General features: G+C 43.9%; 2 protein-coding genes across 3 annotated transcripts in view; both read left to right on the top strand.

The window, feature by feature from the left end:
* Positions 1–10,093, top strand: part of STRIP2 (striatin interacting protein 2) — a 159,177-nt gene extending 149,084 nt beyond the window's left edge. Inside the window, exon 23 of the mRNA XM_030580983.1 lies at positions 10,017–10,093. The gene's annotated coding sequence lies outside the window, so the exon portion shown is untranslated. The remainder of the gene's footprint in view (positions 1–10,016) is intronic.
* The window catches only part of NRF1 (nuclear respiratory factor 1), a 131,491-nt gene that overhangs the window by 25,838 nt on the left and 87,886 nt on the right, over positions 1–17,767 (top strand). For both annotated transcript variants that reach the window (XM_030581161.1, XM_030581115.1), the window contains exons 2-3: positions 10,017–10,248; positions 17,416–17,530. In XM_030581161.1, coding sequence (XP_030437021.1) covers positions 10,026–10,248; positions 17,416–17,530 — 338 coding nt within the window. In that variant the 5' untranslated portion in view covers positions 10,017–10,025. The remainder of the gene's footprint in view (positions 1–10,016; positions 10,249–17,415; positions 17,531–17,767) is intronic.

Genomic DNA, 17,767 nt, shown 5'->3' with positions numbered 1-17,767 from the left:
CATATGCAAATTAACTGCTTTATTAGCTGGAGAGAATAGTAGTTTCTCATATGAAATATGTATGTGTGCACTTAATAAAAGGCAAGAAAAATCAAGAACCAAAAAATCTAATACTGTCAGTGAGAGTAAGAAACCATAAACTGCTACAAAATATAGGTGGGGCTTATCTGGGAGAAATTCGTGGGGGGAGTGAAAGAGTTCTCTTATTGAATGATTCCACTGCTTACACGACCAGTCATTATTTGCGGCTGTCTCAGAAACACCAGGTTAAGACCAGGTCTACACTACGTATTTTGTTGGCATAGTTATCGTTGGTGAGGGGTGCAGGGGAAAAATACCACACTGCCTCACCGACATAGCTATGCCTGCAAAACTCCCACTGTAAACCCAGGTGTTCCAATTGAAGAGTGCTGCTACTGGCATAGCTAACATCATTCAGGGAGATGATGTTACTATCGCACCAGAGAAACTCTTCCTTGTCAGCATAAGAAGGGTCTACCTCTTGGGGGCTCACCTGATATAGCTTTCCTGGCAAAGTGTTTGTCGTGTGGAAAAGGCCCATGAGTGTGTGCTGTAAACTAGAATGAATGTTACCATTAACTAGATCAAATGTATATGTGTAACTTTGCGTAGTTACCTAAGGAATACTGATGTCAGTTGTACAGTTCATTTACTGTCTCAAAAATGCAGTGATTTTAATTTCATAGTCGAATAAAGCGTCCAGACATTACCCCTAAAGAGCCAGAGTATTATATCTAATTGTATCAAGCGGAGCTGACTAAAGCCACCCTGATCTTTTAATATTAAACATGCAATATCTGAAGACTACATTTCCCAATGTGCAATATTGCTTTGTGATTCAAACAGCCTTCATTCTGAATGAAATGGAGCATTGTATACAGTAATTGATAGTCTCCAAAGGCCATGTCACTATGCTAAAGGGTGACATTGAGCTTTTTTGATCTGCAAAGTTATGCTTTGGTCATTCCTGCTCTAATGTCAACTCTAAGTTGATGAACTTTTTTAAACTGAAGAGAACATTTAATGTTGCATTGCTTCGTAAAATAAGGCCACTGGATACCTCTGTAAGAGGCAGAGTAACTGAACGGGAAAAGGCTGGGTCCATCAAGCCTATTCGTTTTAAAGTAGAACTTTGTAAATAATTTGTTTTTTGGTTAATTGGTAATTCTGAAAATTAAAAGATCATGTTGGGTCGAATGAAACATTTTGTTTAACTTCAGACCAAATTTTTCCTTTGATATTGAGCTTTATTTTCTTTTCATTTTTAAAATAGAATTAAAGGTAATTTTAGAAAAGTCCTTTTGAGTCAAAGTCTAAATGTTTCTTTCTGAAAATATTGAAACAAAATGTTTTATACCTTTTCAGTTTTTTAGGGGTCTTTGTTTTGTTTTTTTGGACCGAAACAATTCACCAAAATTGATACAAATTGCATAAAAAGTTTTGGTTAACCCAAATCTGCATCTTTCTTCAAAAAAATTTTTTTCTAGTCCAAAATTTTTACCCAGCTCTTCTTCTCATAATTTTCCCTTCCTTGTTGCAGAAGAACAATGACAAATAGCTTCCTCCATCTGAAGACCTGGCTGATGTTTTCAGTTTGCTTCCGTGTCCTCTCAACATCTTGCTCTGTTTTCTTTTCTTGGAGGTATTTGAATTGCTGCTGTTTCTGGCTGGCTCTGTTTTAACAATCTGCCTCGTAAACAGAGCTGGGAAGTAACATCATCTTGCTCTACTGGTCTTTGATTATTACAGGTAGGGCAGGGATTTTGAAGGTCACTAAGTAATAGTTATAAATCTCTATAGCCTGATGCAGTGGGTCAGATTGAGTTCCTCTAGAGTATCTTTAGCTAGAAACTGCAACTTTGGCCTGATCTACACTTACAAGTTAGGTCAACTTAGTTACATTGCTCAGGGCTGTGAAAAATCCCTGGTATAGATGCAGATGTAGCTGCTGTTGCTCAGGGAGTTGGTGGTCCTACAGCAATGGAAGAACCCTTCTTGTTGCTGTATGCTCCATCTGCGCTACATAGTGGATTATGCCTCATAGCTATGGTGGTATAGTCCCTGTAGTATAGACATCGCTTTAGATACATATATTTGTGTTCCCAACTGAATCTTTCTCATTTCCCATACTATTTGGCAGCTTTCAGACAAAAATCTCAAAATGCTTCTCACACAGGAAATCTTTCCTGAGCGCATGAGTAGTTTTCCCATTTACAGATGAAGTGCCTGATATCAGATAGTTAAAGGATTTCTATTCCATATACTGCTGTCATTACCCGAGTGTCTGAGCTACTTCCAGTTGCACGTTAAGTGACGTAACTAACTTCTGTTGGGTGTGGTTTGTTCTGTTCTGGTGAAGGTTAAGCAGAGGCAAAGTCAGACGTGAAACTCCAAAGTCCTGGTATCCATTTCTCTGTTCTAACCACTAGTCCATGCTCCCTGCCTCCTGCACACTAAGCAACTGACGCAAACGCAAATGTGAGCCACGTGCTCAGCTCAAGCACTCGGATGCCACAGTGCCCAAACCCTTCTTCCCACACCACTCCAGAAATAGGGACTCTGTTTTTAGACCGTCTGACTTCCCGACCAGCTGTGATATAAATCAGTATCACCCTAACCTTTAGAAACTTCCCTGTGTATTACATCTGATTGATTAAAATCCCCCCCCTAATAATACTTGGCACTTTCCTGCTGCTTCTCCCCCATGAGCTCAAAGCACATCTCAAATTGCAGGTTGAGCCTGCCCAGCTTTTTGTAAAGTTGGTGGAGCCTGTAGTACAGTCGACTGGTTCCTAGCACGGGTTGTGTAATCATATTAGAAAAGTACATAATAAAAAGTGATGGAGGAGAAACCTGCCATGAACATGCATGGAAAGAAAAACGGCCCTAAGTAGCTTGTGGAGCTTAGGCCCTTCCGGCAGTGTTTGGAGACCTCTTCCTTTCTTTTGTACTAGGTCGCGGAATCGTGGGTTCCATGGCTTTCAGAGACCGCCATGACATTTTCTGCTTCAGCCCTGGGGCGGCGGGGCTGGAGCTGTCAGCCGGCAAGGGCCCTGCAGCCTGAGGTGCCAGAGCCATCAGCTGCCTCAGGTGGCAGGTGCTGGACCTCCCTCCCCCACCCTCTCGCTCTGGGGCTTGGGCTCTCATCCCCCCACCTCCTATTCTTTTTAGTAAGACACAGGCGGGTCACGGGCTTCTGTGAATTTTTGTTTATTGATCGCGACCCGTCTGTGACTTTTTTACTAAAAATAACTGTGTCAAAAGCTGAACCTTATAAATAGAGTATCACTCCCTGACCTAAAATGGTGACCTAAGTTTTGCCTTCATAGCTTCTGATTAGGTCCAAGGCTCTCCTATCAGGATCATAGAAATAGCCACTCTCTTTTTAACAGCATGTGAGGCTGCCCAAATGACAGGAAACTGCTGATTAGAGTTGCCAGTTTACTGGGCAGGGGAGTTTGGTCTGTCTGATATCCTTGCAACCCCCGGGGGCAACATTGCATTCATGGTTACCTTAACTGGGCCTGACACCAGGATATGTACATATGATCTAACCAGATCCCTTATGAAATTCCAAACACCTTATGTACTGCTGAAGTTATGGGAAGTTACTGGTCCTTCTCTGTATCCAATATCACTCTCCCATCCTAGCAACCTTCTTCCCACTTTCCTTTGGCCATTGCTTCAGCAAACTCTGTATGTGGATCTTTACAAACCTGTCAATTTCCTGGTCCCACCTGTTATGCAAGAAACATGATATCTCAAAACACCGAGCTCCAGACAATCCATTTATACAGCCTTCAACATCAGTTCAGGGGGCATTCTCTTATCCACCCTTTGTAACTTGCTATAGTAGTAAGCAAAGGATGGAAATCCTTGGGAGTCCCATAGGTTCCTCTAAATTATTTTTCCTTTTTAATAATTTAAAAGCAAAAAACCTATCAGAAGAATTGTCTCCAGCCCTTGAGATGCATTGTATGTTTCCTGAAGAAACAGTTACTATTAGACAGTCAGAAATGTGGAAAGAGATTTTAGAATAGACTGTTTCAGTTTTATGTGGCTATTTTTAAGGGCTTGTATCCCATGTTCGGTGTCCTTTGGGATGGAACTGTCTTTGGCGATGGTAGGACTCATTTAAATGTCACTTGTGCCTGCATGACAGAGCAAAGCAAATGCTGCCACCTGTGGACTTAGAAACCAGCCAGGGACTAAAATCTCAAAGGGGTTTAAATGTGGGCACTGTGTCCTCTCTCTTGACCCTGTTTGCCTTTTTACTACCCTATCTCTTGCTCCTCCCTTCACCTCCAAGCTCCTTGAGCCTATGCCCACTCCCTCGACTTCCTCTTCTCAAACACTGTCCTGGATCTGCTGCCCTCTGGTTCCATCCTCTTCATTTCACCTCTTCTGAAGGTCACCAGTTACCATCTAAGACCTTGCCTGAAGTAGTATTTTAAAGATGTGATGGTAGCTGTGACACTTCCCAGTGAGGGCTGTCCGAGGCACACTGTGTCACAGTAGCGTGTGTTAGTTAACCTGTGCTAACATCATAGCTTAAATCTTAGTCTCAACAAGGCCTTGAAACCTCTTCTCTGTTCACACCGTAGCTGGTTACTTCCAAATCTACCTCTCCTGCCACCTTACACCTTGTCTTGGGTATTCTGACACCAACTTAAATACCAGGTGGCGGAAACTGAATGACATCTTTCCCATATGCCTGACAATGTCCAGGCTGTTGCTAAATCCAGACAACTCTTCATTTACGGTCTCTTTCAATTCAGTCTTTTCCTTTCCAGCCTGACTGCTTAAATCCCTTATCTGAGCTTTGATTATTTCTTGCTTTGACTACTGCAACTACCTCTTTTCTTGTCTCTGTCTCAGTCTGTTTATAATTCTACTAAAAAAAATGTGTTTCTCCCACAGCTTTGACCCTTTCTCATGCCCTTTCTCAAATATCGCTTTTGGCTTCCCCTCTCCTAAACCGAAAGCAGGCTTCTGGTCCTTTCTACTTCACCCCCACACACATTCTTGCTCCCACCTTTCCCTTCACTTCATGCAAACCACCTCACTAACAGATGCATCTGTTCCTGCCTTGCGTTCCCATCTTCCTGATTTCTTCCTTTGTGTCTCTTGTGCCTGCAGTGATCTTCCATGTCTTGTGTCCTAGTTAACCACCCTCTCTTCATTCATACCACTCCTTTTAAAACTCACTTATTCCATGAAACCTTTCAGTGATGATAGATCAGGGACAGGAATCTGAGTGTCTGTGTATAACAATTCACGCACAACATGTGGCATGCACATGTACATGCAAATGGCCATTTCTTTGCTCCTATCTTTTCCCCAGGCTTTTTCAGGGACTGTGTGAGAGTTGATGAGTTAATGTTTGTAAATTTCTTTGAGGCCTGGTCTACACTACGAGTTTCGGTCGAATTTAGCAGCATTAATTCCAATTAACCCTGCACCCGTCCACACAGGGACATTTTTGTCCACATAAAGGGCTCTTAAAATCTATTTCTGTACTCCTCCCCAACGAGGGGAGTAGCGCTGAAATCGACATATCCAGTTCGAATTAGGGTTAGCATGGACGCAATTCGACTGTATTGGCTTCCAGGAGCTATCCCACAGTACACCATTGTGACTGCTCTGGACAGCAGTCTGAACTCGGATGCACTGGCCAGGTAGACAGGAAAAGCCCCGTGAACTTTGGAATTTCATTTCCTATTTGCCCAGCGTGGAGAGCTGATCAGCACAGGTAACCATGCAGTCCCAGAATCGAAAAAGAGCTCCAGCGTGGACCGTATGGGAGGTACTGGATCTGATCGCTGTATGAGGAGACAAATCCGTGCTATCAGAACTCTGTTCCAAAAGACGGAATGCCAAAACATTTGAAAAAATCTCCAAGGCCATGATGGACAGAGGCCACAGCAGGGACTCAACACAGTGCCATGTGAAACTTAAGGAGCTGAGACAAACGTACCAGAAAGCCAAAGAATCAAACAGGCCAGAGCTGCAGACAAGCCGCTTCTATGCTGAGCTGCAGGCAATTCTAGGGGGGGCCATCACCATTACGCCGCCCCTGTCCATGGACTCCGATGATGGTGTACTCTCAGTCACCATGCCTGAGGATTTTGTGGACAGGAAAGATGAGGAGGAGGAGGAGGACGAGGTTGAGGAGACCACTCAGCAGCACATCATTCTCCCTAACAGCCAGGATCTTTTTCTCACCCTGACTGAAATACCCTCCCAGCCCTCCCAAGGCGGTATCCCGGACCATGAAGCTGTAGAAGGGACCTCTGGTGAGTGTACCTTTGTATATATAAAACGTGGTTTAAAAGCAAGCTTTTTTTGTAATGATTAATTTGCCCTGAGGACTTGGGATGCATTCTTGGCCAGTACAGCTACTGGAAAAGTCTGTTAATGTGTCTGAGGATGGAGTGGAAATCCTCCAGGGACATCTCTATGAAGCTGTCCTGGAGGTACCCTTTGCAGAAGGTTTCTGGGGAGAGCAACCTTATTCTGTCCTCCATGGTAGGACACTTTACCACTCCACGCTAGTAGCAAGTAATCTGGTATCATTGCATGACAAAGCCTGGCAGCATATGGTCTCGGTGTTTGCTGGCGTGCAACCAACATCTGTTCTTTATCTCTCTGTGTTATCCCCAGGAGAGTGATATCGTTCATGGTAACCTGGTTGAAATATGTGAATTTAATTAAGGGGACAGTCATAGGTGGCCATTCCTACTGAGCTGTTTGCCTGTGGCTGAAAAGAAATCCTCCCCACAGTTAGCCAAGTGGTGGTGGCTTTGGCGCTGAGCTGTTCGCGTTTGGCTAGCAGGGATCTTCCCTGATACCAGCCTCGCGGTGCGGGGATGGTTAAAGCAGTCATCCCAGAGAATTGGATGGGGGAAGGGGGGTTAGTTTGGTTTCTGCTGCTGCACGTTATCACGAAAACCACAGCCCTAAATGGACAACTCAACGGGCTTTGCTTGGTATGGGAAAGGAGGGCGCTGCTGTTATGAAGGTTGCAGAAGCCGAAAGACTATGGCTTACCATGGCTGCCCGCAAGCCGAATTCTGTTGCCTGGCGTGTTTGATGTCTAAACACCAAAGCCGCAGGCACTCAATATAAGATGCAAAAAATGACCTTGTACCGAAATCACGTGTGCTATGTAATGTGAATAGTTGTTCACTGTAAAATGTATCTTTTTAAATACTTCTCTCCCTTTTTTTCCTCCTGCAGCTGCAAATGTTTCAAGCCTCCCTCCTCCATCTCAAAGGCTATCTCAGATAAGGCGGGAAAAAAAGGACGTGCAATGAAATGTTCTCTGAGCTCATGCAGGCCACCCGCGCTGAAAGAGCTCAGCAGAAAGGGTAGAGGGACACAATTGCACAGGACAGGAAAGCAGCCAGTGAACGTGAGCAGAGGTGGCGGCAGGAAGATCAGAGGATGCACGGTGGGGCTACTGCGGGAACAAACGGACATGATGCAGCGTCTGGTGGAAGTTCAGGAACGTCAGCAGGAGAGACTGTCGCTGCAGCCCCTGTTTAACCACCTTCCCTCCTCCCCATGTTCCATAGCCGCCTCCTCACCCAGACGCCCAAGAACGCGAGTGAGTAGGGTCCAGGCGCCCAACCACTCCATCCCAGTGGACAGAAGGCTGTCATTCAACAAGTATTGAAGTGGCCTTTTCCTTCCCTCCTCCCAAACCCCACACGGGCTACCTTGTGAGCTATCTCCCTATTTTTATTATCAGTTAATAAAGAATACATGGTTTTTTAACGATAGTGACTTTATTTCCAATCTGTGATCGAAGGGGGGAGGACGGTTTGCTTACAGGGAATTTTAGAGTCAACCAAGGGGGTGGGTTTTCATCAAGGAGAAACAAATAGAACTGTCACACGGTACCCTGTCCAGTCATGAAACTGGTTTTCAAAGCTTCTCTGATGCGTAGCGCTTCCTGGTATGCTCTTCTAATCACCCTGGTGTCTGTCTGCGCGTAATCGGCCTCCAGGCGATTTGCCTTAACCTCCCACCTTGCCGTAAACATCTCCCCTTTACTCTCACAGAGACTGTGGAGCACACAGCAAGCAGCAATAACAATATAGGATATTGGTGTCACTGAGGTCTGAGCGAGTCAGTAAACTGCGCCAGCTACCCTTCAAACGTCCAAATGCACACACTACCACCATTCTGCACTTGCTCAGCCTATAGTTGAACAGCTCCTTACTACTGTCCAGGGTACCTGTGTATGGCTTCATGAGCCAGGGCCTTAAGGGGTAGGCTGGGTCCCCAAGGATAACTATAGGCATTTCAACACTCCCAACAGTTATTTTCTGGTCTGGGAAGTAAATCTCTTTCTGCAGCTGTTTAAACAGACCAGAATTCCTGAAGATGCGAGCGTCATGAACCTTTCCCAGCCATCCCACGTTGATGTTGGTGAAACATCCCTTGTGATCCACCAGTGCTTGCAGCACCATTGAAAAATACCCCTTGCAGTTTATGTACTCGCTCTGGTGCCAAGATAGGGATGGTGCTCTGGTGCCAAGATAGGGATATGCGTTCCATCATCACCCCACCACAGTTAGGGAATCCCATTGCAGCAAAGCCATCTACTATGACCTGCACGTTTCCCAGAGTCACTTACCTTTGATAGCAACAGCTCAGTGTTTGCTTTGGCTACTTGGATCACAACAGCCTCCACAGTAGATTTACCCACTCCAAATTAATTCCTGACTGACCGGTAGCTCTCTGGCGTTGCAGGCTTCCAGAGGGTTATCCCCACTTGCTTGTGAACTGTGAGGGCTGCTCTCATCTTGATATTCTTGCGGTTCAGGGCAGGGGAAAGCAAGTCAAAAAGTTCCATGAAAGTGCCCTTACGCATACGAAAGTTTCGGAGTCACTGGGAATCATCCCAGACCTGCAACACTATGTGATCCCACCAGTCTGTGCTTGTTTCCCGGGCCCAGAATCAGCATTCTACAGCATGAGCCTGCCCCATTAACACCATGATGTCCACATTGCTGGGCCCCAAGCTTTGAAATAAGTCTGTGTCCATTTCCTCATCACTCTCATCAGCAGCATTCAGTAAACATACAGTGACAGTGAAAAAAAGTTGAACGGGCTCCATGCTTGCCGTGCTATGGCGTCTACTTGGGCAATCCAGGGAAAAGGGCGTGAAATGATTGTCTGCCATTACTTTCACGGAGAGAGGGTTGACTGGTGACATTTACCCATAACCACCTGTGACAAATTTTTGGCCCCATCAGGTTTTGGGAACTCAACCCAGTGGGCAGTGGGAATTGTGGGATAGCTACCACAGTGGACTGCTCTGAAAGTCGACGCTTGCCACGGTACTTTGGAAGCACACCACCAAATTAATGTGCTTAGTGTGGACGCATGCACTCGACTTTATACAATCTGTTCCCAAAAATCGACTTCTGTAAAATCGGAGTAAGAATGTACCACATTATATAAGTGCTACATATTTATTCCTTTATTGAGTGGTTTACTGCTAGTCATGTCAGACAAGAGTACGTATGAAACTTTTATGTTCGGCCATAATGATTCTGACCTGATGCTTAGACTCTAAACAGAAAACTCAATTTAAAAATAACCTCTATGTAGTTTAGTGGCAGCAGTTTGTATCTTTGGTCAAACATCTCAAAGTGTGTGCGCGGGAGAGTGGGACTGTCCCTATACCAAGGGTAATTGGATCCTGGAGGACTTCTCCCTTCACAAAGTTCCCCTCAGAGTGCCTCAGTGTTTGGAAGCAAGGTTTTTTATGCCTCTTGTTTTAAATTTCCAGTTCCTTCTCTGCCTCCCAGTGCAACCATCAATTCAGTTGCCCAAAGGGCAACTTCCATTGGGTAAGATAATTTCTGTCCAATTCTCAGTGAGTGGAGTGAAATGAGTGTGGCAGAAGAGATGGTCAACCCCATTTTATTACACTGCATCAGTTTAGTAATGTTTGTCCTGTGATTTGTCTCCCTTAACAGTAGCTATTAATGGAAGGACACGGGGTGACCAAAACAGAACACATGGATACCATTGAGGCCCATGCCGTGGCCCAGCAGGTGCAGCAGGTCCATGTGGCCACGTACACAGAACACAGCATGTTGAGTGCAGACGAAGATTCACCATCTTCTCCTGAGGATACGTCCTATGATGACTCTGATATTCTCAACTCTACTGCTGCTGATGAGGTCACTGCCCACCTGGCTGCTGCAGGTAAGCTTACTTGGACACTTGTGATTATTCGCCTGCTGTCCCAGGCGTTCGTTGCAAATAGCACCTGAGTGCAGTCGTTTAATGTGACCTGACTTCTCTCTTCACCAAACTGGGCTGGGTGGTTATTGCGCCAGGTTTAATCACAGGGCCATGCAATGCCAACAGAATGAGTATTGCTGTATTGAGTAACACCGTGTTGATATCCATAGTGTGGTGGAGCTGGGGAAAATATGTTTATCGTTAAAATGCAAGTGCCAGCAGTATCTGATTGCTGCACAGAAAGGTAAAGGAGAGGCAAAAAATTTCAAAGGACAACCAGCTTCCATCACCAAATAAAACAGTGTGGCATAAAGAACACTAACCAGAATAACCCAGTAAATACTCCACAACCCAGAGTAGGATGTAAACTAAACACATCTTTAGCCTCACCTAAGAAGATGTCACTAATGGGCTTGGGCATATTTTAAGTAGGAAAAAATTCCAAAGTCATAGGTCCTTTCCAGTGAAGCCCTACCTCCTGTCCTTGAAATCATGGATTGGTCCTAACCCTATTGGGGTCAAACATAGCAGCAGATAACCAACTGCAGACTGGCCTAACATCATTTTGATACCAAAGTAAAACTTTGGCGTACAATTGCTGAACAAAAGGCAACCTGTGAAGCTGTGGATGTTTACTGAATTTTGTTAGTATCACCTGCAGTGCCTTGCAGTAAGTGTATGTCCATGTGGTATGAAATGTAAATGTGTTGAATGCTGAGGCCTTGCCCTGAAGAGCTTACAACCTAAAGCAGGGATTGGCAAGCTTCGGCATGCAACCCACCAGGGTAAGCCCCCTGGCGGAGCAGGCCGATTTGTTTTCCTGCCGCGTCTGCAGGTTCAGCTGATCGTGGCTCCCACTGGCCATGGTTCACCGTTCCAGGCCAATGGAGGCTGCAAGAAGCTGCAGCCACTCTTTGTCCTGGAGCCACAAAGCATTGGGGCTGGCCAAAAAACAAGAATTCCATTTTGCAAAAAAAAATTAAAATAAAAAAAATTGAGGTTTTGACATTTGTTTTTGTACTGTGTTGAAATGAAACTCAGACCTTTCCTGAAAAAACAAGAGAGAGAGCGTGCAACCAACCAACTCTAGACTCACCAATAGGAAGATCACTGCTCTGACTGGTTTGAACCTGAGAAACCCTCCTGATGAAATTATCCTAAAAAAACTGGCCACCAGCTCTGCAGAGAGCATCTCTTTTTCTTAGGAGAAGGCATTAAGGGCAATCAAATGCCTGGATTCTGGTTTCTTCAGGGTTCATCTGTACCTCCTGCTCCTTCCTCTCTGGAAGTCAGTATTCTTTGTGTCACCACAGTGTTTTTCACACCACCACCCAATTCTGGGATTGCAGATTGAGGCTGCTGACTAAGAGGTGGCTGAAACCAAATTCCTCATTTTTTACTCCCAAATACTCTCCTTCCTTCCCTCATTCACAGTTTAGTTCAACTCTCACCTACATCCCAGACCTTTCAGCATTCTTCTACTCCGCAGTGATGCACTCCATTTTTAGCTTCTCCATTTCCTCTCTCCAGGCCTTTTTCGATTCCATTCTTCCCTTAGACTGGAAGCTCTTTGGGGCAGGGGTTGTCATTTACTATATGGTTGTACAGTGCCTAGCACAATGGAGCTATGACCTGGTTGAGGCCTCTAGGTGATCATGGAGCACCTACCACTGTGGATTCCTGGGCCATGACTGGAGCTCCAAGGTGCTATGGATAATACAGATAAAAAACTAGTAGTACAAATACTAAGTAATGTCGTGTCTGGTGCATGGCGTTACTTCCTAATTCCGGTTAGCAAAGTCTTCATTAGATCCCTCCTAACATCTCACTTCTCCTTCAGTGTCCTCAGGCTGCGAGTTCACAGTAACAACAATTCAAAACCAAACAAATGAAAAAAACAACAAATTCTTCCTCCTGAGTTTCTCAGTGTTCCATACTTTGCAGAGGTTTTAATTAAGTGCATGTATAAAATTCTGGGACTGGCCACCAGAGGGCAGCCTAGCAATAAGAATTGATAGACTGTGAAGAGGCTGCTGTGGTTCTGATCTCCAGCCCTGTCTCTCTATTGAAATTAAGAGTAATAATGAATTTAGAATAGAATTGGAATGGCACACGGCTTGCCAAAGTTGTCTTTGTCCCTTCTGTTTAATTTTTGCCTTCCCTCACTCACCAGATTACCCTAACACCACACAACTGATGCCTAACCCTGCTATAGGTTGGTGTTATCAGGTGATGTCATATGAAATTCAGCAGGTTGGGAATCCAGTCTGCAACGTCTTGTGGGTCTTGTATGTAGTCTGACACCTTCCACTACAAAGGCTACGTATTGCTCTGGTTCCGCTTGTGGAGGAGCTGGGCTGGATTTTTTTTGTCTTAGTTAATGTGACTACCCAATTAACCAGCAACAGCAGACCTCCTCAGGAGTGCTCGTCATCCCCTCCATAATTTTCCCGTTCTTCACAGGCTCGTCAGGGATGAGAAGCAATATCTGAGATTTGAATTTTGTTCTTCCCATTAAATGCACATTGCATTAGTCCCGGGTCACCAATAATATGACACTTAATATGTCTGTAGCAATTAACGTTCAAAGAGTTATATAAACGTAAGCTAATTGACTTTTGCAACAGCCTTGCAAAACCACTTATGAAGTACAGGTCTGTCACATCTTAGGCACATTTAACATGCACGATTTCAGCTTTACGCGGTCTGCAAAACCAAGCAAAAAAACAAAAAAACAGAAAAAAAACCAAAACAATTTAAATACTGTTTCTGTAGTGCAGGCGATTCCGACCGCCATTACACTCAATGTAATTTTGACTATACGTGATTTTCACTTTACGTGCTGACTGCGGGACATAGCCCCAGCGTAAGATGAGACAGACCTGTATTTCCATTTTGCATATGGGGAAACTGAGGGGCAGAGATTGTAACTTGCTCAAGAGTCAAATAGCAAGTCATTGATGGAGCCAGAATTAGAGCCCAGGGCTTCCTAACTCCAAATCCCTGTCCTCATTCCTGCAGACTATTAACAAAAACTGAGAAAACAGCCCCGTCTCTCAGTTCAGCATGCAGAAGGTTGAGCTGCTTGCTGCAGGAAATCTGGGTTTAAAGTTTGCAAATTTAAAGTTTTAATTTTAATTCTGCATTTTGGTGCTTCCCTGCTGCTCAGCAGATCACTATTACTGGGGCATTACTGTGGCCTGGCAAGTGGAGGGCCTGGAGCCGGAGAGCGTGAAGGAACACCCATCCTGCAGTGATGGTGGTGCCGCATCAGAAGATTTTCACTGTTCATAATGTTTTCACCAGGAATGCTTAAAGCAACTTCACCAGCTGTTTATTTTAAAGGGGATATGCCAAATAGGTTAGCAATAGCCTTGTGCAGAACAGTGGTAACTGCATCACCCATACAGTAATACTTAGCCCTGCCATGAGTGAAGGGGACTAGACTAGAAGACCTCTCAAGGTTCCTTCCAGTCCTATGATTCTGTGTCTCTGACTTTTTTTTTTTTAATTTTATTTTATAATTGCAATGATCTTAGGGCAGGGCATTTCCTGGTGTTAATGGCCACTGCTTGTACGTCAAGCTTTTACCTTCCCTCCCTCAGTGGGTCGTTAATCCCTAAGGGATGCTCTGCACCTTGATCATTATAGCTTACGTGAGTCAGCGGGATTTGCGTACATTTCAGTACAGTAGAACCCCAGAGTTAGGAACATCTGGTAACTGAAACATTTGTAACTCTGAACAAAATGTTGTTCTGGTTCTTCCAAACGTTTACAACTGAACATTGACTTAATTCAGCTTTGAAACTTTCCTATGCAGAAGAAAAATGCTGCTTTTAACTATCTTAATTTAAATGAAACAGGCACAGAAACAGTTTCCTTACCTTGTCAAATCATTTTTTTAAACTGTTCCCTTAATTTTTTTAGTAGTTTAACACAGTATTGTCCTGTATTGGGTGGGCGGGTGTGGGTGTGTGTGTGCGCGCGCGCGTCCGTGTGCTGCTGCATGATTGCATACTTTTGGTTCCAAAATAGGTGTGTGGTTGACCAGTCAGTTCGTAACTCTGAGGTTCTACTGTACTTGCAGCAGCCAAATACAGGTGCATGTGGCATGACTCCCTTGAGCCCACTCATTAGTCACAGAGAAAGCTAATGACCTGGATTTAAATTGTAGAAGTTAGACAGAAAATCCCTTTTGTGCTGACCAGATCATTTCTTCCTTAGCCCCGGTGCAGGATTATTCCTGGCTAGAGTATGTTCTTCATTACTGTGGGTTTTTTGTAGGGGTCCTCCTAGGTTTTACTCTGTTTAAATTCTCTTGAGAGCTTAAAAATATCCTTATTGAGTCAGACCAATGATCCATCTAGCTTAGTATCCTGTCTTCTGACAGTGGCCGGTGTCAGATGCCACAGAGGGAATGAATAGAACAGGCAATCATTGAGTGATCCATCCCCTGTTGTCCTGTCCCAGCTTCTGGCAGTCAGAAACTTAGGGACACCCAGAACATGGGGTTGCATCCCTGACTTATCTTGGCTAATAGCCATTGATGGACCTATCCTCCATGAATTTATCTAGTTCTTTTTTTAACACAATTATATTTCAGCCTTCACAACATCCTCTGGCAATGAGTTCCACAGGTTGAGTTGTTTGAAGAAGTACTTCATTTTGTTTGTTTTAAACCTGCCTATTAATTTCATTGGTGATCTCTGGTTCTTGTGTTGTGTGAAGGGTTAATAACACTTCTCTATTCACTTTTTCCAAGCTAGTCATGATTTTATAGACCTCTATCATATTTTCCTTTAGTCATCTCTTTTCTCAGCTCAACCGTCACTGTTTTTTAAATCTCTCTTCATATGGAAGTTGTTCCATACCTCAGTCATTTTTATTGTCCTTCTCTCTACTTTTTCCAATTCTAATTTATCTTTTGTGAGATGGGGCAACCAAAACTGCACACAGTACTTAAATTGCAGGTGTACCATGGATTTATTTAGTGACATTATGATATTTTCTGTCTTTTATATCCTTTTCCTAATGGTTCCTAACAGTCCGTTAGCTTTTTGATTGCCATTGCACATTGAGCGGATGTTTTCAGAGAACTATCCATGATGACTCAGATCTTTCTTGATCAGTAACAGCTAATCCTCATCATTTTCTATGTATAGTTGGGATTATGTTTTCCAATGTGCATTACTTTGCATTTGTCAACATTGAATTTCAGCTGCCATTTTGTTGCCCGGTCACCAAGTTGAGTGAGATCCTGTTGTAACTCTTTGCGACCAGCTTTTGGACTTAATTATTTTGAGTTCTTTACTATTGCTGGCAAACTTTGCCACCTGCCTATTTAGCCCTTTTTCCAGATCATTTATGAATATGTTGAACAGCACCGGTCCCAGTATAGATCCTTGAGGGACCGTGCTGTTTACCTCTCTCCATTCTGAAAACTGACCATTTATCCTAACCCTTTGTTTCCTGTTTTTTCATCCATCAGTTTTTTGATCCATGAAGGGCCTTCACTCTTATCCCATGACTGCTTACTATGCTTAAGAGGCTTTGGTGTGGGACCCTATCAAAAGGGTTTCTGAAAGTCCAAGTACACTATATCCACTGGATCACCATTGTCCATATGTTTGCTGATCCCCTTAATGAAATCTAATAGATTGGTGAGGCATGATTTCCCTTTACAAAGGCTATGTTGACTCTTCCCCAACCATATTGTGTTCATTGATGTGTCTGATAATTCTGTTCTTGACTGTATTTCAACCAATTTGCCTGGTACTGAAGTTAGGCTTACCAGTCTGTAATTGCCAGGGTCACATATGGAGCCTTTTAAAAAAATTGGCATTACAGTAGCTATCCTCCAGTCATCTGGTACAGATGTTGATTTAAGCCATAGGTTACATACCACAGATAGTAGTTCTGCAATTTCATATTTAAGTTCCGTCAGAACTCTTGGGTGAATATCATCTGGTCCTGGTGACTTGTTTGCCGCAGAAATACATGGAATTTGCATTTTTTACAGAGAATCTTTAGCTTTACATTTTGTAAAAAAATAAGAATATATATTAACTAAATCTTACTGAAAGTTAGGATGATCATATTTCCCAAATTGAAAACAGGACACCATGCCAGGCTGGCCCGAGCCACCAACGCCAACAGCCTGAGCCCCATCACCTGGCATTACCTCCACTCTCCCCTTCTCCCCCTCGAACATTCCTCTGAGCCCCTGTAGGGGGCATGTCCCACTTTTTTTTGGCAAAACTGGGCATTTGTCCCATTTGCAAACAGGACAAATGCCCAGTTTTGCCAAGAAAGTTGGGACATTCAGGACAGGGCTTAAAAAGGGGACTGTCCCAGCCAAAATAGTATGTATGGTCACCCTAGTTCAATTGATACCTATATATATTGTGGCTAGGGAAATGAATGTTCAGCATTTCATTTTAATCATGGGAAAACATGGATTTGGATTTTGCTTTATATTGGAGAATTTTGGGGTTTTTCTATCATGGAAAACTAGAATCCCTGCTTATTACTGTTTAATTTATCAGTTTTCCCCCCAAACCTCCTCCAGGGACATTTAAATCTGGGACAGTTCCTCAGGTTAGTCACCTAAGAAGATTGGCTCAGGTGTGGGAATCTCCCCCATATCCTTTGCAGTGAAGACAGATGCAAATAATTCATTTAGCTTCTCCACAATGGCCTAGTCTTCTTTGAGTGTTCCTTTAGCACCTTGATTGTCCAATGGCCCCACTGACTGCAGCACTTGGGTTATTTCTGTAGTTGGGGGAAGACTACAAACAATCCTGAATAGTAATTATATAATTGGGAGGAGACATCTGTGAAATGAAATATGCAATGTTCACCTGATGCCTAACGTTAGGCCTACCAACCTGGACAGAGTTTCTTGAAATACCCCTCTGATAGCTGCAGGGAAAGAAATTTCAGTGTTTGGGGACAGTTTTGCAAAGAATTTTGGTTACATTGGTCCAGATTAGGGTAAAAGCCCCATTATTTATTTATTTGTATTACCAGAGCCCTTCAGAACCTATTCCAGTTGGCATAATGGTCACTTCTCTGTCTTGATCAGTTAATAGATTGTGTGCTGATTCACCATTTGTGATTTGGTTCCAGGCCCGGTGGGAATGGCAGCAGCTGCCGCCGTGGCAACAGGTAAAAAACGAAAGCGACCTCACGTGTTTGAGTCCAACCCATCGATCCGCAAGAGGCAGCAGACACGTTTATTACGGTAAGGACCCTCTGCTGCAGCTGCCTGTGGCTTCTGCAAGCTACCAGCCATGTCCATTTTTGTTTGTGCCTTTCCAAACCCATTTGTTGTTGAGAGATCAGGGACTGACCACATGTTGCTCAGCTGAGGGCATCTTTGGCAATTTGCATGGAACCTGAGGGCTGCATTTAATTTGCAAAAATGGATCAGATTGCAGCTGTTCTCTGCTTTAATATGGTAGTGTGAGCCACAGAGACT

Source organism: Gopherus evgoodei, chromosome 1 (assembly GCF_007399415.2).
Source record: "Gopherus evgoodei ecotype Sinaloan lineage chromosome 1, rGopEvg1_v1.p, whole genome shotgun sequence".
NCBI classification, from domain to species: domain Eukaryota; kingdom Metazoa; phylum Chordata; order Testudines; family Testudinidae; genus Gopherus; species Gopherus evgoodei.
This window is presented reverse-complemented; position numbering and strand designations above follow the sequence as displayed.